The 23380-nt window shown below is 44.9% G+C and overlaps 1 protein-coding gene across 1 annotated transcript in view; it reads right to left on the bottom strand.

The window, feature by feature from the left end:
- Positions 1-400: 400 nt before the first annotated feature.
- Dg (Dystroglycan) overlaps positions 401-23380 on the bottom strand; it is a 65046-nt gene continuing 42066 nt past the window's right edge. The window contains exons 4-16 of the mRNA XM_080268022.1: positions 19369-19517; positions 17750-18004; positions 16456-16640; positions 15844-15970; positions 15423-15563; positions 13503-13649; positions 10698-10864; positions 9658-9853; positions 8361-8528; positions 7676-7829; positions 6434-6555; positions 4287-4457; positions 401-2418 (exon numbers count right to left, since the gene is read on the bottom strand). Of these exons, the coding sequence (XP_080124148.1) occupies positions 1480-2418; positions 4287-4457; positions 6434-6555; positions 7676-7829; positions 8361-8528; positions 9658-9853; positions 10698-10864; positions 13503-13649; positions 15423-15563; positions 15844-15970; positions 16456-16640; positions 17750-18004; positions 19369-19517 (2921 nt within the window). The 3' untranslated portion in view covers positions 401-1479. The remainder of the gene's footprint in view (positions 2419-4286; positions 4458-6433; positions 6556-7675; positions 7830-8360; positions 8529-9657; positions 9854-10697; positions 10865-13502; positions 13650-15422; positions 15564-15843; positions 15971-16455; positions 16641-17749; positions 18005-19368; positions 19518-23380) is intronic.

The raw sequence follows: 23380 nt of genomic DNA on the forward strand, positions 1-23380 counted from the left end.
CTGACCCCCCATTTTTTTCCAGGATCATTTCTGAAACACTTGATGATGATACACAATGGCTGATGTTTCTGTACCCATTCTGACTACAAAACGCTCTAAATTTCTGTATCCATTCTGCTTACAAAACATTTCTTTCTGTATTCGTTAAAAGTTTGTTCTTTCTATATGCATTCTAACCACAAAATGCCTCACTTTTCTGTATACATTCTGACTACAAAGTTTCTAATCATTCTGTATCCATTCTACCTATAAAACACTCTTTTGTATGCGTTCTGACCACATGAGTTTGATCTTTCCGTATGCATTCTGATTACAAAATCATTTCTATCCATTCTGACTGCAAAAATTTCTCATCTTTCTGTGTCCATTCTGACCACAAAAGTTTGATGTTTCTGTATCCATTCTGACTACAAACTGTCCCCTCCTTCCCTATCCATGCTGACTACAAAGCACCTGATCTTCCTGCAACCATTCTGACTACCAAACCTGACGTGGGATACAGGCAGACCACACCTACCACTTACAGGCGTTCCATAGATGATCATAAAAATCATAAGGGCTCCAATCCACCCTGGCATCCTCAGTATTTCATAATCTGGCCGAAACTCCTTAAAAACTGACTGCAATGATAAAATGATGGACCAAATTATCATCCTTCCAAATGTGCCTCGAGGTTCCATTTCCACGTGGTACAGGAGGCCTTCTAGCACCTTTTCCTTAGTGATTTATTTTGCATATTAACCCTTACCATCAATCCACAAAATGAACCGCTAAGGAAGGGGTGTTAGGGGACTCCAGAACCACTTAGAAAATGGCCTTCAATTTCAGATAGCCTACAAAAGTAACTATGATTATGTGGGATTAATAATTCTTGATTAGTTTGGTCACCCCTGATGGGATGAAGGCGTCTGGCGATAGATAGACAGATAGATTGGTTAGGCCTATTGTAGTTTTGTGAATTCTTGGTGAAAAGTTAGAAAACAACTATTACAACTTCTGCACATGTGGAAACCCCCTAAGGACCCAGCGCTCAACCCCCGTGCTGTGCGTGTCACTCTCTCGCTCTCACACTCTCATTCTCTCACCCTATCTCTCTCTCTCTCGGAGTTGTGCGTGATGCCTTTCTTTCTGTTTTGCTTTCTTGCTGAATCCTGTACTGCATATATGACCTCTTTCTCTCTCTCTCATTTTCTCACTCTCACACTCACTCTCTCACTCAGCTTGTGTTGTGCATGTGAACTCTATGCCTCACTTCCTTAATCAACTTTATTTTGTGCATATGATCTCCCTTTCTCTCTCTCTCTCTCTCTCTCTCACATTCAACCCCTATGCTGTATGTGTGACCTTTCTCTCTTTCACTTTCTCACTCAACCTTTGTGCTGTGCATGTGGCCTCTCTCTCTCTCTTTCACTCACTCTTTCATCCACCCAGCACCTCTGTTCTGTAGTACACTGGGGGTTGAGCCTGGCCTGATCCTCCTTAAGGTGGTACATATGTGGGTGGTTTCCTGTATGTGGGTGGCATGTTAGGCCTGGGGTGGCGAGATGCTCCGTTGGTGGCGGTGAATGGCGGTGGCGGCTGGTAGGATGGCGCGTCGTCCGCAGCCTCCCCGGAGTGCGGCCGCCGGCGCCTGTCAGAGGATGGGGGGGTGGGGGCCGATGCTGGGGGAGACGACCCACGCTGGTACTCCGGCGGGGGAAGGGGCGGCTTCTCGTCCTTCATGATGACGGGGCTCTTGGCCGGGTCGGGGCGGTCGTCCAGCTCCTCGGCAAAGATGATGGGGATGCCCTTGCTGACGAAGGTGCTGTCATCGGCCATGGTCATCTTGCCATAGCGGCGGCGGCGGTACAGACAGCAGGCAATGATGGCCGCCAGCAGCAACATGGCCGCAATAATTACTGCTGGGATGATGAAGTTCAGGAGGTAGTCATTGTCTTCCTCCTCGACTGCCTCATCAACTGGGGGACGATGGACTTCCTCCTCTACATGGGTTGGCGTATCTTCTCCCAGGCATGCCCCGGTAGGCATCACCGACCCGGCTAAAACCTTGAACTCGCTGGAGAAGAACTCGACGAACTCTGGCTTGAGATCCCCATCATTGGTCACCATTTTGTTCCTGAGCTGTTGAATCTCCTGGTCTGGACAAGGCTCGGCTGGGAGGGAGGTGTTGTGCCACGTGACTATGACTGACCCCATGCGGAAACTGTCCACACCGACATTACGTGCATCCTCATCTCCGAATGCCTCCCCGATGCGCCGGATTAGCTTGGTCTTCCTCTGCGGCATCCCCACAAAGTCTGAGTATTTGTCGGCCACCGTGAGGGAGAACTGGACTGGAGGGAGCTTCTTTGAGGGGCGAGGCATCACTGTCACAAACAAAGCATCCTTCACTGATCCACCGTCACTGTCCTCACACTCCTGTAAGATGGAGAGGAGTAAGTGACCAGAAGAGAGGAGCAATGAAAGGAAAAGAGAGGAGAGAAAAGAAGGGAAGGGAAGGGAAGGGATAGGATGGGATGGGATGGGATGGGATGGAAAGGTAAGGGAAGGGAAGGGAAGGGAAAGGAAGGGAAGGGAAGGGAAGGGATATGAAGGAAAAGGAAGAAAAGGGATGGGAAAGGAAAACAATAAAAAGAAACACACACACACACACACACACACACACACACACACACACACACACACACACACACACACACACACACACACCAAATCACCATTCTCACACACCTGCAGCACTGGATGTGGGTGTGAGAGGCAACAAGAGTATATACTGATAACAGTAATGATAGGCATTTGTGGTAGTTTGAAGCACCCATTACCCAGTCACTTGATATAATGATCTCTCTCTCTCTGCAGGTGACTCTACACTGACTGACAAGCTAAAGCACATCCTCCAACCCACAAAACCTTTTTCCGTGCTGGGTGGTAACCATATAACCAAATGAAGCTTGATCTAGTGTCCTGAATACTGAGTTGTAAAAAGAGAGTAACACCAGAATATGATACTAGTCACAAAGAAGTGCACTGGAAAGGATGCTGAGCTATGGCATTGTCTTATATTGCTATTCAGCCGCGTGAAACAAGTTGCACAAGGACAAAATCTGGTCCAAGATATGGTGAATGGAAAACAGTAAGAACAGTACAGCTTGGTGGAATGTAGAGGTTGAAAGTGTAGTGAACGAAAAGAGATGGAAGTGGGTGGAGTGGATGAAAGGAAAAAAGTTCATATGAAGGAAGAAGGGAATATACTGAGACCACAAAATGCATGATGAGACTACTAGTATAAGTAGTAGAGTAACCCCAGTCTGCCTAACTAAGCAGACCCATAAACTGCAGGCAAGCAACTGCCCCTGCAGGGTTATCGCATGCACTGAACTGATGTTTGCTTGTGTTGGACAGTGCCTCATGCTACTGAGGTGCAGGGAAGAGTGTGGAGGTTTGGATTCTGGATGGACACCACAGTTGTGTCTCACCACCCATTTAACAAGGAGGGTGACATAGGATTGGATGATGAATGGATGGATGGATCATAGTAGGCTCCACAGCACCCCATTCTTTGGTTATATGGTTGCTACCTAGCACTGTATGTGGTTTCCTGCATTACAGCAAACGATTAGGCTTGTCAAAAAAGGCTTACACATGAATGTATCGCCAAAACCTTTCAAAACATAAATGAATCGCATGCAAAACACATTTCTGCCAATATCCTGGGTCACTGAGATGCTGTAAAATAAGACAAGGATAGCAAAGGCAAAAGAAGGATAAGTACCCCCTACCCCCCCAAAAAAAAAGACATCATCATCATCATCATCATTATCAACTCGACATTTTTTTTTTTTGCAATAACGGATGTTGTGAGGTAGGGTCCGCAGAGCAAGAAAGGCATAACAGATGGAGAACTAACCAACAGCACGCCCAACTGAGTGAGTCACGCAGTTTAAATATACAGAAAACTAGCAAAGAAAAAGAGAATAGCAAAAAAAAAAAAAAAAAAAAAAAAAACTACCAGCATATACTCATTATGTCGTATGTCTTCAGCCAAAATAAAACAAGGAGAGCTAAAAACAAGACAAGGTTAGACACACACACACACACACACACACACACACACACACACACACACACACACACACACACACATAGATCGGACTATATGAGCTCTCAGCTCTCTTCTGGGAGGGTAAAAAGCTGCCTACTCATACCATCATAAAATAATAATACCATCATAACACACACACTAATATCACCAAACACAAGGCCTACCAAAACACCACCACACCTACCAGCATATACTCATTGCGCCCCACATCCTCGGCCAGCGGGATGCCGTAGAACTCCTGGTTGGCCGAGTCGAACTGAAGCCAGGATGTGTTGGGTGGCACGGAAAGGTTTTGGGTCAGAAGACGCATCTTCAGGTTGCTGGAGTCACCGTCCTCTGTGTCATAGCAAGTGTCCTGGTGGGAAAAATTCATGAGCTCTAGTTCAACTGGACTGGTTAGCGCTGAGTGCGCAGTTGACTCTCATGTAGTGTGGTGTGGTGAGGATCTGTCCCTTCTCCCCCTGGGGCTAAGATGCGAATGAATGTGTTTGAATGGATGAGTAAATGGGGAGTGTGTCGTCCTGTCTCAGCTACCTCCCTTTCTTTGGGGGAAGCAGCCTAGGTATATAGATAGATAGATAGTTCAACTGGATTGGTTAGTGCTGAGTGAGCAGTTGACTCTCATGTAGTGTGGTGTGGTGAGGATCTGTCCCTTCTCCCCCTGGGGCTAACATATGAGTAAATGTGTATGTGTGGATGAGTAAATTGGGAGTGTGTTGTCGTGTCTCGGCTACCCCCCTTTTGGGAGAAGTAGCCTGGGTATATAGGTAGATAGGTAAGGTTATTCTGAGTTGGATTTGGTTAGGCTGGAAGAATGTTTGGAAAGATTAGATTAGGGAAGGAGAAAGATACAAGATTAGAGACTGTTAGGGGAAAGCTAGGAGAGATTAAAGTCAGAGAGGGGAAAGTTAGGGGAGATTAGGTTTCTTTAGGGGAAAGTTAGGAGAGATTAGATAAGGTTAGGAGAGATTAGGTTAGACTAGGAGAAAGTTACAAGAGACTGAGTTAGATTGGGAGGAAGTTAGGAGATTAGGTAAGATTAGGGGAAAGTTAGGAGAGATCAGGTGAGGTTAGGGTAATGTTAAGAGAGATTAGTTTATGCTGTTAAGGTAGGACTGAGTTGGATGCCTAGGGTTTGGTTGGAATGACTTAGGCTTGTTTTGGTCACTTCATGTTCTGTGGGCAAAACAGGGGTCAGATAAAGTAGATGGGTCCTTTCTCCATACAACTGATGCTATAAATGGGGCAACTGGCAAATTTCTATCTATCTATCAATTGCCAGACACCTTAATCCCGTACGGGGTGGCCACAAACGAATTGCCAATGTCGCCCTGTCCCCCGCCATTTCACTGTCCTGCTCCCATCTCACCCCCCCTCTCTCATATACCTCTCCACTCCATCCCTCCATCTCATCCTTGGCCTCCCCCCCCTCCACCTCACTAACATACACTCTCCTCATCAGTCTCTCACCCTCCATCCTCATCACATGGCCAAACCACCTCAGTGTGTTCCTGCAAATGCTTCCTATCACATCCACATTCACACCACAACTATAAAAGCCTATGATTCACTATAAAGTTGCTTTCAAGTTAGGTTTTTACTTCCCCACAACACTGCATATAAAACACTTCCCTTAGACCATTCAAAAGCTATGATTCCCTTACAGATATAAACTAACTACAGTCTAAGTGGAGAGGATGGAGTGAGAGACTGATAAGGAGAGAGTATGTGAGTGAGGTGGAGGGGGGGAGAGGGAGGGGGAGGCCAAGGATGAGATGGAGGGATGGAGTGAAGTATAGGAGGGAGGGGTGTGTGAACTGGGAGCAGGGCAGTGAAATGGCAGGGGAGAAGGTGACGTGGAGGCAATTTTGTTTTGTCTGTCTGGCAATAGATAGACAGACAGAACAATCCTAAATAACATATGAAAGTATTTTAAAGTAAACAAAGAATTATGAACACAGGGTTGTATATTTATAACTTAAACTGCACAGGGAGGGGAGCCCCACTCTCTTATGACTATTTCTGGGGGTGGAGAGGGCTGCCTTCAGGTGGTGGCACTGATATGAATGGGTGGTGGAGCTGCTTGGCTATATAAATGTCCCTCAATCCCCTCCTTATCCCTTCAAAAGAAGGATGATGGATCCTAGAAAAGGGTAACCTCATTCTGCAGTCCACTGGGTTTACAGTTCAGATGAACCTGATGTTACAACATCAACAACTAGATATCACTGCTCTCTCTCTCTCTCTCTCATTTTTCTTTCGTCTCATACCTCGCTTTATTTTTCTTCCCCATTCTCTCTCTCTCTCTCTCTCTCTCTCTCTCTCACTTACCAGAGGGACCTTGAATGTAAACAGTGATCCCTGTGTGGCATTCAAGAAGTCAATCTGGTTTCGTATCAGCGGCATGATGTTGTTGACTCTCCGTCCGCCCTGCCCTTCCGTTCCTTCCGATTCTGGGGAGAGACAGAGATGGAATATTTAAAAAGTTAAATTCAGTCTCTTATGAGGTATAGGGTCCCAAAGCTAGGCAGGGTAGTCAATTTAAAGGTAGATGACTAATGTACTTCCCATGACGGCATTACAGGATTCTTCATCATCATCATCAGCATCGGGACCTCCTTTCCCATCTTAGGGCAGGATGAGAGGCAGCAATGTCCAGACAGCCCAAGTTTGCCCAATCCAATGGGCCACGCTTCCATTCACTCACTGTTCAATCCCCCAGAATCCTGGCTCTATCAGATACACCAAAAACATTCACCACATTCTGTAGCTTCACATAAACGTATCCGATAAAGTCAATCCAGACGCTGCCACGTTAAAAAAGGATTTAAAAACCTAACTACTTCATGAGGATGAAATCTATGCAGGACCTCCACTCTGACTAAGGCATCCTGACCCACTAGGCCACCTGGTGCCTGAATGAAACATGCTTAGGAAACTGGGGAATATGTAGAGTCAGTTGCTTCAGTCCATCCTTTCCTACAATTCCTTCCATTTTCTTCTTCAATGTCCTCTTGCCTTTTGCTTTCCTCATGCTCTCCCACTCTCTGTCCCCTTCCCTCCTTCTCTCTATCCCTCCCTCCTTCCTCCCTCCATCCCTTCCTCTCTCTCTTCTTCCCTCCTTCTTACCTCCATCCCTTCCTCCTTCCTTCCTCCCTCCATCCCTTCCTCTCTCTCTCCTTCCCTCTTCTTACCCTTATCCCTCCCTCCCTCTCTCCTTCCCTCCATCCCTCTCTCTGTCCCCTTCCCACCTTCTTCCTTCCATCCCTCCCTCTGTCTCCTTCCCTCCTTCTTCCCTCCATCCCTCCCTCTCTCCTTCCCTCTTCTTACCTCCATCCCTCCCTCCTTCACCAGCACATCCCTGGTGTGGGAGTGTATGCCTCAGGTTATCTTTCCACTCTTTTCTTTTCCTTCCCTTCTCTTTCTCCTCTTCTTCCCTTCCCTTCCTTCCTATTCTCCCTTCCTTTCTTGCTTCCTCCCTCTACCCCCCCCCCTCTCTCCTCTTCTTCCCTTCCCTTCCTGCTTCCTCCCTCCCTCACCCTCTCCCCCCTCTCTCATCTCTCCTCCCCTCACCAGTCTCTCCGTGTCTTGTGGGGGTGTGTCCAGGGTGGGGGTGGTGCTGACAGGTGCCCAGGTAATGAAGGTGTACACGCTTCAGGTTAAACTCAGGCTCAAACGCTTGCTTCACCTCCCTCGTCGCTCCATGTTCACCGCCTCCTGTCACAACCTGCAAAAGAGAGGGGAATGTTCTAAGGTGGGAGGGGAACATTCTTAGATGGAGGGGTTGGGAGGGAAATGTTCAAAGGTTTGAGGGGTTGAGAGGGGAACGTTCAAAGGGGGGAGGGGTTGGGAGGGGAACGTTCTAAGGTGAGAGGGGTTGGGAGGGGAACGTTCAAAGGGGGGAGGGGTTGGGAGGGGAACGTTCTAAGGTGAGAGGGGTTGGGAGGGGAACGTTCAAAGGGGGGAGGGGTTGGGAGGGGAACGTTCAAAGGGGGGATGGGGAAGGGAGGGGAACGTTAAAAAAAATGAAAGATGATGATGATAAGATGACGAAAACTCACACTGGCCTTACATTCAAACACACACACACACACAAACACACACACACAAACACACACACACACACACACACACACACACACACACACACACACACAGTAATGGAAGATCAGACATCATAAGCCTGACACAATTCGGTATACACACAAACATCTGAAAACAATTTAGTAAGAACATACACTCTCTCTCTCTCTCTCACCTCAGCTAGTGCCTCAATTTCATCAGTGGGACAGGTGTTGGAGCGGGGGTCAGCCAGTGATGTATTGGTCCACGTCACTTTGTTGGGGTTGCGGGATATGGACCAAACATTGATCAGGTCCGTCGTGGCGTCACCGTACACAGCTGCTATCTTCTCCACTGCCTTGATCTGTGAGAGGAAGGAGAGTCTGAGTTAGGTTTGTCTGGGTTAGGTTGGTTGCATCAGGGTGGGTTAGTTTAGGTGGAGAGACTAATGAAGAGGGTGTATGTGTGTGAGGTGGAGGAGGGGAGAGATCTGTGAGGGAAGGAGCGTCTGAGTTAGGTTAGGTTTGTTTGGGTTAGGTTGGTTACACTAGGGTAGGTTAGTTTAGGTGGAGAGTGAGAGACTGATGAGGAGATTGTATGTGAGTGAGGTGGAAGGGGGGGACAGGGAGGGGGGAGGCCAAGGATGAGATCGAGGGATGGAGTGGAGAAGTATATAAGAGAAGGGAGGGGGTGCAAGCTGGGAGCAGGGCAGTGAAATGGCAGGGGACCAGATGACATGGAGGTGATTTGTTTGTGGTCACCCCTTACAGGATTAAGGCATCTGGCAATAAACAGATAATTTAGGTTAGATCAGATATCCCATAAACGTCTGCTATCTACTACCCTTCCTTGGTCTGAGAGAAGGAAAGCTGCATGAGGAACTACAGTATTAATTTGTAACAAGAAATGATAAAGTCTTGGTTGTAAGTCTCTTTTTGTGACCAAGAGGTTTGCATTGCTACTCTTTGCTCAGTCACTGCCTGCCTATTATCGCCAGAGTCTGAATCCTGGTGCAGGCTGCTGGCATATGCTGGACTCAGGTGTGCATACAGCCCTTGTGAGCTGGTGGGTAAAATAAGTGCCCAGGGTAATGCCCCACCACAGGCTCAAAGGCCCAAGATACAGTAGCCAAGGTAATGCATAAGGGAGGTAATTATGCTAATCTGGGTGATATGGTGACCTTGTATCTCAGAACACTGGCTGCATAACCTAACACACATTCAAAGGCCTATAATATGGAGATAAGCACAGAACTTGTCATACAATGTTTGCTCACACTTTTATCTTTGTTTCTCACTATGGTATTTCTCTCTATGAAGTGCTGGTTAAATAAAAAACTATAATGTCTTACAGTTCCATTGCAGCTTCTCTGGAAGTTATGGTGAAGCTCTGTGTAAGGATACTTTTTTCTTCCTCCCCCCTCCCCCTATCTCTCTGTCTCTGTCTCTGTCTCTCTCTCTGTCTCTCTTTCTCACTTTCTCTCTCTTACTCACCTGCCAGTCCAGTGAGTACACAAATTCGTATTCATATTTCTTCTGTATATTAAATGTTGCAGTGAATCTGTGGTTGAAGTTGCGAGCCTGTTTTGGCTGCTGTACGTGGATGTGGATGGTGTCATGGACGCTCTCGCCCTCTGAATCCAGTGCCTCCAGCTGGAAGTTGTAGCGGCCGATGTGCTCCTCCAGCGGCCTGAGGGAGAGGAGGTGGCCAAGTGGTAAGGGAAGTTGTCTGCTGCCTGAGATTATGCAAGTTTGATCCAAAAATGGGACAGGGAGCAGTTCACGTACCACGTAATTCAAAATCAGTGACACAAACTTTACTGAAAGACCCACTGACATGTTATAAAAACTTCCTCACTAATACCAATACACTAGTCATGTGTGAGCAGCCCTAGCAGGTACCGGTGTTAAATACAGAGAGTGGGTGTTAATACCTAAGTGGTGACATGTACAGCTGTATGAGATGTAGGACTGTTGTGTCTTATGGGTTGAGCTGATACCCACTGCTGAACACATCAAAAAATAATATTGGAATACTGAAACGCTGGAATGACGAAGGGTCTGGATATTGGAATGTTGGCATATTTGATGAGTGGATGGTTGGAATGATAGAAGGTTTCAGTGCCGTAACAATGGAATAATGAAACTTTTCTTTTTTTATATATTCTGCATCTCACTGGCGGCACAGATTAAGAGCATCACAGCAGATCACAAGTGGTTCCGATGGCAGAGAAATAGTTATTGTGATAGAGAAAGGATGATGAGAAAAAAGCGAAAATCAGTAACTATAAGGAAATATTTTTATATCCTGGGGAACATCACTAACATATGTAGTAAGACCACAGTACAATTCCCTTTTTCTATGTTCTTCTTTGCCAATAACTCTTCACCTTTTTCTGTCCAACTCTGCAGTCCTCCTCTCTTCCTCTTCCTCTTCCTGCTCCTCCTCCTCCTCCTCCCCCTTCTCCTCCTGATCATCATCATCATCATCATCATCATCGTCATCACTATCCACAAACCACCTGTCAACTCACAAGGCGTAGATGTACTGTTCTGTCGGATTGAACTGGATCCAGGATGTCCGGCCCAGACTCTGTCCCTGTAACGTTTTGAAAAGCAGTCGCAGATTCCTTGTGTTGCCATCCTCGAGGTCCATAAACATGTCCTGGGGTATGGCCAGCCGATACACATGACCGGTCATCTGTGGGAGGTTAGAAGAGAAGTTTAGAGGCTGGAAAACAGAAGGCAAAAGCTGGAGGAACGAGACTTGAGACTGAAGAGGTGAGGGAAGATAGGTACAGGGAGGAGAAGTCAAACGAGAGCTAAGGGGTGAAGTTAAGGGTTGGAGGAAGGTTAGAGTGGAGTTTAAAGGTTGGAAAATAGAAGAGAAAAGTTGGAGGCATGAGATTTGAGAAAGAAGAGTTGAGGGAAGATAGGTAGGGGGAGGGGAAGTCAAAGGAGAGGTTAGGGGTGAAGTTAGGGGTTGGAGGAAGGTTAGAGTGGAGCTTAGAGGTTGTAAAATAGAAGAGAAAAGTTGGAGGAACGAGATTTGAGAGGGAAGAGGTAAGGGAAGATAGGTAGGGGGAGGGGAAGTCAAAGGAGAGGTTAGGGGTGAAGTTAGGGGTTGGAGGAGAGGTTAGAGTGAAGCTTAGAGGTTGGAAATAGAGGAGAGAAGTTAAAGGGGACAGATGTGTGAGGGAAGAGGTGAGGGATGATAGGTAAGGGGAGGGGAAGTCAAGGTAGAGGTTACAGATAAAGTCAGGGGTTGGAGGAGAGGTTAAATGTTACAGGTGAGTCAGAGGAGGGGCTAGGGGTGAGGTTTGATGTTAGAAATGATAATAGAGGACACAGATGAGGTTGGAGGATAGAGATGAGGTAAAAAATTAGAGGTTAGACACGTTGATGAACCTATCTGGCCTGTAAGAGGTGAATATGAAACCTGGTGGACTGTAGGCTCAGGGTGCATTGACATCCATGATCTTACTTTTAGGGGACAGGGTGGGAATGAGGGACGTTTGTATGGATGGGCAGTGGAAGTACCTGGTTATATCGCTGCCACCACAAGAAGGCATCCCTATCCAGCACCTCGGCATTAAAAAAAAATTGCGCTTCCTATGTATTAATTTCCCTTGTATCTAGTTCTCAATGATCCTTTCCATCACCTTCACTGCCTCATGTAACAATTTTAACCTGCAGAAATAACCCCTCTCAACAACATCACATGACCTTCACATACATTCACATTTACACTTGTCAGCCAATTCTTAGGTACTGCTTCTTCCTCCATACCTACATTTAGCAAGCCAATTACAATTTTCACGTCTAAATTCCCAGCAGCTTTGAGCATCCAAGCCACTATTTTCAATGTACAAGCTTCCTAATCTAACTATACTCTGTTTACTTTAACTAGGTGTAAACTGTCATCCCGCCATCTGGAATGCTGACGTCTAACAGGGGAAGGACACTAGAATTCAGTGCTAGTCAGGAAGAAGTGCTCTGCAAAGGCTGTTGAGTTGTGGTAATGTCTTGTTCTATCTCCACAGTAAATGAACAGCACATCCTTCCAACTGCACTGCCTATCTATCTGTCTATCTATCTATCTGTCTATCTATCAGTTTACCTATCTATCTATCTGCTGCCAGATGCCTTAATCCCATAAGGGGTGGCCACAAACATATCACCTCCCCATCACTTTGTCTCCTGTCATTTGGCTGCTCTTCCTCCAATTCCGACCCCATTCTCTCGTATATCTCTTCACTCCATCCCTCCACCTCATCCTTGGTTTCCCCCTCCCCCTCCACCTCACACATATGCACTCTCCTTGTCAGTCTCTTCATCTCCTTCCTCTCCATATGGCCAAACCATCCCAGAGCAGGTATTTCTGTCAACACTTTCCAACACATCCACATCAGTACCACAACACACCTTCACTTCCTTATTTGTCTGTCTGTCTATCCACTAACTCCACACGCATCTTTCAAATATGTTCAAACTCCTCCTCTTAAATCTCAATTGGTTGGCCGTACACTGGTTCAGCAGTACTTATACTCTCCCTGTCACAGTCAACTTCTCCCTTCAGTAAATTCAGCAAATGGAGAAGAATACCTTCATGTGGTGGCAATGATATGACTGGGTGGTGGAGTTGCCCATTTCTACCGGACAAGCATCCCCCAGTCCCCTCATCCCACTATAGAATGAACACAGACTGGAGAAGTAGAGCAATTCTGGCCTGCAGTTCACCGAGTTCATGTTCAGATGAGCCTGGCATTGCAACTACAACAGTACAGTGATACTACTGTGACAATGCCGACTTATATCTACATTTTCAGCAGCTGATATTTCTGCAATATTTCTGACCAATTACTCACTGACCAGATGATGATATTCCTGTACCATTAACATACCCATATTTATACTCGCCTTTCTTTTACGGGGAAAGAACTGTAAATCAATCAATCCTCTAATTTTACTACACTTGGCCATCATCCGAGCTGAGAGAGGTAAGGATTTTTTTTTTTTTTTAGGGAGAAATGGGTCTCCTTGATTACTATACAAAGTGACCCTTCAATCAGACTACCTTGGCCATCAACTGAGGTAAAGGGAGTTAGGGAGTCTTATCAGGTTAGAATGAATGCACTGAACTTAGCCACTGACTGAGCTGGAAGGGGCTAGGGATCTTCAGTAGGTTCAAACACACACACTACACTCTGCCATCAACTGAACTGAAAGAGATCGGACATCCTTGTCTGGTTAGAGCAAACGTACTACACTTGGTCATCAAACTGAGCTGTAAGGCGTTAGGGATCTTCATCAGCTTAGAACAAACACACTATACCCACCCAAGCCAGCTTCTGTATACGAGTCCTGACACGTGGAGGGAAGTTCTTGACCCCAACCTCAGTGCTGACCTCCACAACTGGCTCCAGGGGTCGGGTTGGGGCGATGGTGGAAGGCGTTGGCTGTGAGAGCGGCGTGGTGGTCTCCGCCTGTGGGAGGGAGTCAAAATTAGTTGCTGCAAACCTTTAACTCCACGGTTGACTCTCCATATTTGTGGCTTCAGTTTTTGCAACTTCATTTATTGGAGGGTTAGTAAAGTACTTCAAAATACAGCAGCTTAAGGTGTGTTTTTGGTTGATTTAAAACTTCCATTATTAAAGCACTCTTTCTAGACAATCTGTCCCCCTATAGCCAGATGCCTTAACCCTGTATGAGGTGGCCACAAACACACTGCTTCCATGTCATCCTGTCCTCTACAATGTGGCTGCCCTCCCTGCAACTCACACCCTCCATGGACTTAATGGCAAAAGAATATCAATAAAAAAAAAATGAAGTTATAATGGGGGTTTATTGTACATTCATTATTTCATCCCTTTCTACAATTATTTATATTTTAACCATCCTTATCCATTACCATCCACACCTCTTCTTCCACCCTAGGATGGGGTATAGTAGGGTCCACAGAGCCAGAAAAAAATGGTAAATGAAACAAGCCTATGTGTGCTACAATGAATGGGCCAAGCGCTCCTTCACTCACTTCATTATATCATTTCCACATGTGATAGTGTTAGGAGAAATACACTGCGGTGGTTTGGCCATGTGGAGGGGATGAATGAGAGACTAATAAGGAGAGTGCATCTGAGTGAAGTGGAAGGGGGGAAGGAGGGGGAGGCCAATGAACTAATGAGGAGAATGTATGTGAATGAACTGCAGGGGGGGTAGAGGGAAGGGGAGGTCAAGGATGAGATGGAGGGATAGCATGAAGTGGTCTATGAGAGAGGGGGGTGTGGGCTGGGAGGAGGGCAGTGAAGTGGCAGGGGACAAGGTGACAGGGAGGTGATTTGTTTTTGGCCACCCTTTATGGGATTAAGGTGTCTGGCAATAGATAGAGTGATAGATAGATAGATAGATGGACAAATATCTGGTGGTCAAAAGTATATAATAGAATGATGCCTGGTGGTTTAGTGGGTTACGGTGCTTCAACCAGATAGAGCCTGTAAGGGTTCCATCTGAGGGGTGGTTGGGGTTTATAGCTCACATAATGCTACTCAGGGGCATGTGAGGCTGGTCACCTTTCCCCTAAGTGTTGGGACTAAGTAGCCTAACCATGGGACCCTACTCTCCTCTTTATATGAGTCAAAATGGGACTGGATGATGATGATGATGATGATGATGATGATGATGATGGCGACGATGATGATGGCGACGATGATGATGGTGGTGATGATGTTGATGAAGAATGTACGGATGTGAATATCAGAGGTTTGTACCAACACTCAATCACTGACAGGAAGGCTATGTGGAGAACTATTGGAAAAAACGTTATTCCTGAACCTGATTGATTTCTCTCTCTCTCTCTCTCTCTCTCTCTTTTCCCCTTCCCTCTCTCTTCTTCATTTCCTTTCTCTCCTTTTCATTTAATCCTACTCTCTCACTCGTGTGCATCTCCCATTGGTCAAATCCTACATGATACATATACGCTGAAATGCATTCAATTTTTTCGCCAGCATCTCTCTCTCTCTTTCTCTCTCTCTCTCACCAGTGCATATCCCTGTAGGTCTCACTCCACGCAAAACATGTACATCTAAATACAGCATACTCCATTCAGTTTCTCATCAATGCATGTCCTTAAATCCTTATCTCTCTCTCTCACTCCCTCACCATCCTTCTCTTTCTCTCTCTCTCTCTCTCTCCCTCAACATCTCTCTCTTTCTCTCTCCCATTCTCTCCCTCTCTCTACCCTTCTCTTCTCCGCTTCTCACCGTCATGGTAGGGTGCGTTGTGATGGATGGTTCAAGGTGTGGAGTGTATGAAGGTGTGGTGGTGGGCTGGTGGGGTGTGGCTGTTTGGTAGGTCACCGTCGGACTTGCTTCAACCACCAGACGCGTTGGTTTGACAGGTACCTGGATATCAGAAGCCGGTTTGGTTACGTTTGGTTACAAATGGTTTAGTTTGGTTCGGTTTGGGTTGGATTGGGTTGGGTTGGTTTGGGTTGGGTTGGCTTATGGGAATTTGTTCATTATCAACACAATCTTCATTAACATCTGTACTATACTTATCATCAACAGTATTATCATTATTCATAGTCACAGGCATTATTGATACCTAACAGTCATCAACAACACCCCACCACAGACATAAAGTGCATTCTCTCTCCCTCTCCCTCCCTCTCTCTACACTCACATAGACGGGTGTGGAGACAAGGACAGGCGTGAAGTGCATCTGAGAGCCGTCCACACCGCCCCTGTCCTGTGGTCTTGGTGTGGCTGACGACTCAGGGAAGACAGGGGTGGCGAGAGGAGGCACCACTCTGAAAGGGCCAAGCTCTGTATTAACACTCTCAGGCTCTGGAGGGGTTACATAGAGCATTAACTTATACTTCCAAGCTCCTAGGACTTGCTTCACCTGGCCTTTGATTTCTTCTTCCTTGCATAAAAAAAAAATTGTGGACAATGGGATAAGTGGGCATGACTACAGAAGAGACAACTCAGAAAGACTGAAGGCTAGAGAGATATATGAGGGAGGGAAGTGTGAGTTGGAGAGAAGACAGACAAATGGCACAAGACACAGAGACATGGATGTACTTTGCTTGTGACCATCATTTATGGGATTTTGGTGTCTGGCAATACATAGATAGATAGATACGTGTAGACAGAAGTTACTGACTCAAGTCAATTCAACATTTAAATGATACTGATAGATATACAACAGTTCTAAGGTGTAATATGTTAAATAAGTTGGTGGGGAAGAGGTGCTAAGCTGTCTCCTGTGACACCTAGAGCAAGGGACTCATACCTGCTCTCGGGTTCAATTGGTTCTTCAAGGTCGTAAGCAGAGAGCACATCGCCATCCGTTTCATCACCATAGTCATAGTAGTCATAATCAGGATAGTAATCAGGGTTGTACTCCAGATCTCCCCCTTCCTCGTAGTTGCCTGAGTATTCAGCTTGACGACGGATGCGCTTCGTTCGGGGCTGGACCTGCGGGGATACACACTGGTGAGGGAGTAGAACTGAATACTGTACATTTTGGAGTAGTTGTTTGTGTTTTGTAAGGGTTCAGCCAATGGGGATTTGCACTGATGAGGGAACAGAAAGAATTACATTTGACATATGCACTTTATGCAGGGTTAGACCTATTGCTGAGACACACTAGTGAGAGAACAGAATTTCAACACTTCAGTGTGTGTGCTTTGTATGTGACTGGATTTTTTAGGAAAGAAACAACGGAAAGAGAGAACTAAGCATAGTTTGGTTCATGTGCTTTGCATGTGGTTAGTCCTGTTAGGGATATGCAATAAGTAGGAGAAAAGAAGTGAATCCATTCTGATGTATGCACTTTAGACAGGGCTAACCTATTGTGGTAACAGATTGGTAAGGGAATAGAACTTACCAATAATTCCAAAGTAAGTGATTTGTAACAGATTAGAACTATGATGGAGTCACACTGGTATGAGATAAAAATGGAATCCAATTTGATGTATGAACTTTGTAAGAGGTAAAATTTGTGGGAACAGGCACAGGTGGTTCAGTGCTTAAGATCACTCTCCACTAATCCTGAGGACCTGGATCTGAATCTCTTCATTGGTGGAGATTTTTCTTAACCTCAGGTAGACCCTGGGCTCATCCGGTATGCCGTAATGAGTACCTGCCAATCTACCATTGGGGGGTGGGATGCCTCCCTCATTATGCCTTGCATCACAGGGTCTGTCTATGACACTGCAGCTTGGAGGCTGCCACTTTGGCCATTTGGGATTGTGCAGGACCCTCGTTCCTGTGTGTGTACAGGATCCACCATCTTTCCACTTCCTGCATGATGCCCTGTGGTTCACAACTTAAAACCTTCATTTATTTGCCTTGTATGAGGCTGGACCTATGAAGAACATGTATTGGTCAGAGGGTAGCTGTGAATATATTTTGAAACATGCATTCTGTATGCAGCTGAGTCAAAGTGGGAGTCACACTGGTGACAGAGTAAATGGAATACAACTCGTAATATGTACTACACACAGGGCAGGAGCTGTAAAGAATACATAATGAAATCTTTAAACCATCAATGATCCCAAGACATAAGCATGAATGTAAATTACCTGTGTGACGTGCCATCCTAGAACCGGCACACCAAATGCTGCCTCAAAATCCCCATTCTTGGCACCGAGTTCGACCCAGTCAACCCGTCCCTGCCTGGCCTCCGACACCTCCCCCCGACACCCAACTGTCAGCTGGACCAATGAGTGTCCCACCCCACCCCGGCCCTGCCCCAGCTTGCTGCTCCCGGGGCCTGCCAGGGTGGCAGCATCTTCACTGAGAGGGTCAGAGTCATGTGGGGCAGCAACAAGTGATACCTGTGAAGAGGGCTGGACTGTAAGTTTGGTGGTGGTGGTGACAATGATGATATTTTATACTGTATTGTGATTGTTAATGCCGTTGATGTTGTTGTGATGGTGGTGGTGGTGGCTGCTTTGGTGGTGATTGTTTTTGTTATGGTGGGGGTGGTGGTGGTGGTAGTGATATGTTGTGGTGGGGGTGGTGGGGGTAGTTTTTGTTGCGGTGGTGGTGGTGGTGGTAGTTTTTGTTGTGGTGATGGTGGTAGTGATTTGTTGTGGTGCGGATGGTGGTGGTAGTTTTTCTGGTGACTGATCGTTGCTGTTGTGATAATGTGCTGGTGATGGTGGCTCTTGTGGCTATCCAAGGCAACATTGGACATTCAACAGACAACTTTTTAAATATATACCGCAAAATCAAGACCAAATCAGTGTTTACGAAGGTGATATAGTGACGATATACTACTGTACTCCTTTCACATTAACCTGGCCTCAGTTTTGTCATTCTGCGGCTTATTTCATATAGCTCAGTGGCAGAATAAGAGCGTACTTTGGCTTTACATCCTTACCATAGCACTTCTTTGTGACTAGCATCATATCCTAGTGTTAGTCTCTTATTATGGTTCAGTATTCAATGTAGAAACATGAAAATATTACCCAAGTTATAAATAAAGGGTAATGCTATGACTACTACTACTACTACTGCTACTACTACTACTACTACTACTATCTATCTGTCTATCTATCTATTGCCAGACACCTCAATCCCGTTCGGGGTGGCCACAAACAAATCGCCTCCACGTCGCCCTGTCCCCCGCCATTTCACTGCCCCGCTCCCAACTCACACCCCCCTCTCTCACACCTCTCCACCCCATCCCTTCATCTCATCCTCAGCCTCCCCCTCCCTCTTCCCCCCTCCACCTCACATACACTGTCTTCGTCAGTCTTTCACCCTCCATCCTCTCCACATGGCCAAACCACCTCAGCGTATTCCTCCTAACGCTTCCTATCACTACTACGACTACTACTAAAACCACAACCACTATCGCCACTCCTACTATCAAAAGTATTTCCACTATCACGCTGCTATCACCACAATTACTTAATTTACCCCTACAACTACCACCACAACTATTTCCACAACCACCACTACTACCATGACAACTACTTCCACCATCACACTACTACCACCACAACTACTACTTTCACCACCACTACTATCACGACAACTACTGTACTGTACTTTCATCATTACACTACTACCACCACAACTACTACTTTCACCACCACTACTACCATGACAACTACTTCCACCATTACACTCCTACGACCACAACTACTACTTCCACCACCATTACCACTACCACCACAGACGCACTACTAACCTCCTTTGTGCCAACCAGGAATGCCGCGGCTCTCAGAATGCGAATCCGATCTTTTGGCGTCAGTGATTGGAAGGCTTTGTTTAGTACAATGGATAGCACACTGATGTCTTCCTTCTCCTTACACCCGGCCTCCTGTCGCATACTCCGTGCTGAGGACAAAAAATAAATAAGTGAATATATGATAATACTAATAATCATCATTCATCATCATCATCATCATCATCCAGACTTCCTTTCCCACCCAAGGGCAGGGTGAGGAGTAGTAATGTCCAGACAGCCCAAATTTGCCCAATCCAATGGGCCACACTTCCATTCACTCACCATTCAAGCCCCCGGAATCCTGGCTCTATTGGATACGCCAAAAACATTCACCATGTTCTGTAGCTTTACATAAACGTATTCGATAGAGACAATAATCATCATAATCAATAATAACAATAATAATTATCTGTTTATCTTTCTATAGCCAGATGCCATAATCCTGTAAGGGGAGGCTGTTTATCTTTGAGTTAGTTGTTTTAAGGGGCGCGGCACTAACCCTTCACCAACCCACTTGCTGACACAAGGAACAAGTATGGGTTGGTTATATGATTACCACCCAGTGCTGTAAATGGTTTTCTGGCTTACAGGAAACCATTAGGCTTGTCACTCAATGTAAAGCCACCTGAAAAGGACAGAAGAGTAACAAGAAGTGACAGGAAAGATGGGAGAAATAGGAAGAGAGGAGGGCAGGCACAGAAAAAGAATGATAAAGGTGAAGGAAGAAGTAGGCAGCACTACATCAAGTGTTACAGCATTTCATTCTAACTTGGCCTCAAACTGCCATCTCTCCATCTTGAATGCTGAGTTGTAACAAGAGATTAATATATGGTGCTCGTCACAAAGAAGTGCTGTGGGAAGGATGTAGAGGGTCATTTAATTTTACTCTGCCACTGAGCTCCATGAAATATGCTAAATAAATGAAACCTGGGCCAAGTTACGGTGAAAAAACGACATTTTTGGATTTAATGGCAAAGGGTTGTCCACAAACATCACATCCCAGCTCACTCAGCATTAGTTACCAATGTCTACTCTAAATTAGGTACTGGAGAGGGATGCCTTCATGTGATGGCACTGATATAACTGGGTGGTGGAGCTGCCTGGCTATACAAATGTTCCATACCTCTCTCCCTAGCCACCCAGAAGACAGATGATGGACTGCAGGAGAGGGAAAACATCCGCCTGTAGTCCACTGGGTTAACATGAGGCTACTACCACCACTACTATAGTCGCGGCGCATGACTCTGAGTTTGTCATTATCGTACACTGGCAACCTACCATTCAAAAGTGCGTCCAATTTCATATCATATACACGAATCATATTATTATGAACGAATATACTATACACGAATATTATTATACACGAACATGTTATACATGAATCACAGGTGTCTCCTATTATATATGAAATCAGATGCACTTTTGAATGGTAGGTTGCCAGGGCACGATAATAACCTCAGGCGCGCCGTGACTATATTACTAATACTACTAAAACCACAAATACTACTGCTACTACTACTGCTGCCCTACAGCCTTTTCTACTTCCTATAACCCATTTCATGCTTCACAATGTCTACTTTCAACATATCTACCCTTCAAATCCGAGAGAACTACGACAAGGGAGTAAAACAAACTTGATCCAAGAGTCTGACCAGCACGAGGCTCCTTAAAGTCTGGCACAACTCTAGGTATATTGACGATGACTGACAAACACTTGACACATTCCGAGCTGGGTCACTTTTTCAAGATTTTCGGCTCTACGATGGCTTATTATTATTAATTTTCTCTTTTCCTTTCTCTCCATTTCATCCATTTTCTTTTCCACTTCTCTCTCTTTCTTTTTTTAATCCATTTTCTTTTCTTCTTCTTCTTCTCTCTCTCTTTTTTAAATCTAGCTTTCTTTTTCTTTCCTCCTCTGTTCATTGCATCTCCTATCTTGTGTGCCTTGTGGGCGGCTCAGTCTGCTGGTGTGGGGTAAAGACTTATGGATGCTTCTTTAACCTATCTATCCATATATCCACCTATCTCTCTCTCTCTCTCCCTCTCTCTCTTTCTCTCTCTCTCTCTCTCTCTCTCTCTCTCTCTCTCTCTATCCATCTATCTACCTGTCTATCTGCTGCCAAATGTCCTAATACAGTACTATGATAAATAATGTGCAAAATAAATCACTAAGGGAATGGTGCTTGGGATTCCTAAGTTGACAAGGGTACGGATCATGGAGTGGCTGTGGAATGTGTCAGTTGAGCTCAATATAGTAGTAGTAGTAGTAGTTATAGTAGTAGTGGCAGTAGTAGTCAATCAATCAATCAATCAATCGTCTTTATTTCGTATCTCGTGATACATAAAATATAATACATTTCATCATCATAAATACTATAGATACTCCTTTACAATTGAATTTAATAAAATATTTACAATAAATAAATCCTTAACAATCAGATCGAGGAGTTGATCCAATTTCATTAATTAAAAAAAAAAAAATAAATAAATAAATTCAATATATACAATTTGCATACCAACACATTCAGTATCAACTGTTATACATCTTTTTCGAAATTTACATTAACTCCACACCACTTATTTCCTCATGGTTCTGCACCCACTGAATTCTGGCATTTATAATGTCCACAGAGTTATCCAATATATCTATCTCATATTTATCATAAAAATATTTCAATAAATGAGGAACATGGTGGCCAGAGGACTGATAAAATAACCTAAAAACCGCATTATTCTTTCTACTTAGGGCTTTACAATACCTAGCTTGCACTAGGGCAACATGGTGTCTAAGTAAAAGTAGTCCTGCTGCCTTAGATATACTATGATTACTTATTAATCTTGGGACATTATATATTTTCTTAAGAGCATTTGCAAATGCACTTTCAAAGCTTCTGAATACATTGCTTTTAAGCATATCTTTCATATTCCAAATACTTAAACCATAGTCAGGGACACAGTATGCTTTAAACAAATACAGTAACGTCTGTGCATTAACGTTCTTAAATTTTCTAATTACTGAATTAAATTTAGCATAAAATGAGTTCAATCTGAAATAAATATCTTGATTATCAGAAAAGTTGTCTTGAATTACATGGCCTAAATATTTGTATTCATTTACCACTTCATAACAATTTAAATAACGGATACCTTGTGCCTGTTTCTTATTATGTTGAAATATAACAATTTTTGATTTATCATTGTTAATTCTTAAATTAAGACTATTAATATTCTGTTCAAATATGTCACACAAATATAGAATATGCTCTTCACTATCAGCTAGTAATGCTATATCATCAGCATATGCAATTGCATTCAATCTAACAACCCCAAGTAGTAGTGGCAGTAGTAGTAGTAGTAGTAGTAGTAGTAGTTATAGTAGTAGTGGCAGTAGTAGTAGTAGTAGTTATAGTAGTAGTGGCAGTAGTAGTAGTAGTAGTAGTAGTAGTAGTAGTAGTAGTAGTGGTGGTGGTGGTGGTGGTGGTGGTGGTGGTGGTGGTGGTATCAGCAGTAGTAATGGTATTAGTGGTAGTAATTGTAGTAGACTAGTAGTAGTAGTAGTAGTAGTAGTGATCATAAAAGCAGTAGTAGTAATAGTGGTGGTGGTGGTGGTGGTGTTGGTAGTGGTAGCAGAAGTAGCAGTAGTAGTAGTAGTAGTAGTAGTAGTAGTGAACCCAGTGGAATACAAGCTTAAATTGCCCTTATCCTGTTAACCATCCTCCTCTTGGGGGATAGGGAAGGAGTTGAGGGACGTTTTGCATACCAAGGCAGTGGAGCCGCCTGGATATATCAGTGCCACCACGTGAAGGCCTCCCTGTACTCGGGCTGAAGGGGTTGAAGGTTGAAATGTTGCCCATGTGTCAATGATTATAGGAAACAGCTGTGAAATGATGGGTAATTATCCTCTCTCTCTCTCTCTCTCTCTCTCTCTCTCTCTCTCTCTCTCTCTCTGTGACATGGGATTCTTCTTTGCACA

Source organism: Coenobita brevimanus, chromosome 3, assembly GCF_032717465.1.
Source record: "Coenobita brevimanus isolate Jiangsu-jjx chromosome 3, ASM3271746v2, whole genome shotgun sequence".
In the NCBI taxonomy this organism is placed as follows: Eukaryota; Metazoa; Arthropoda; class Malacostraca; order Decapoda; family Coenobitidae; genus Coenobita; species Coenobita brevimanus.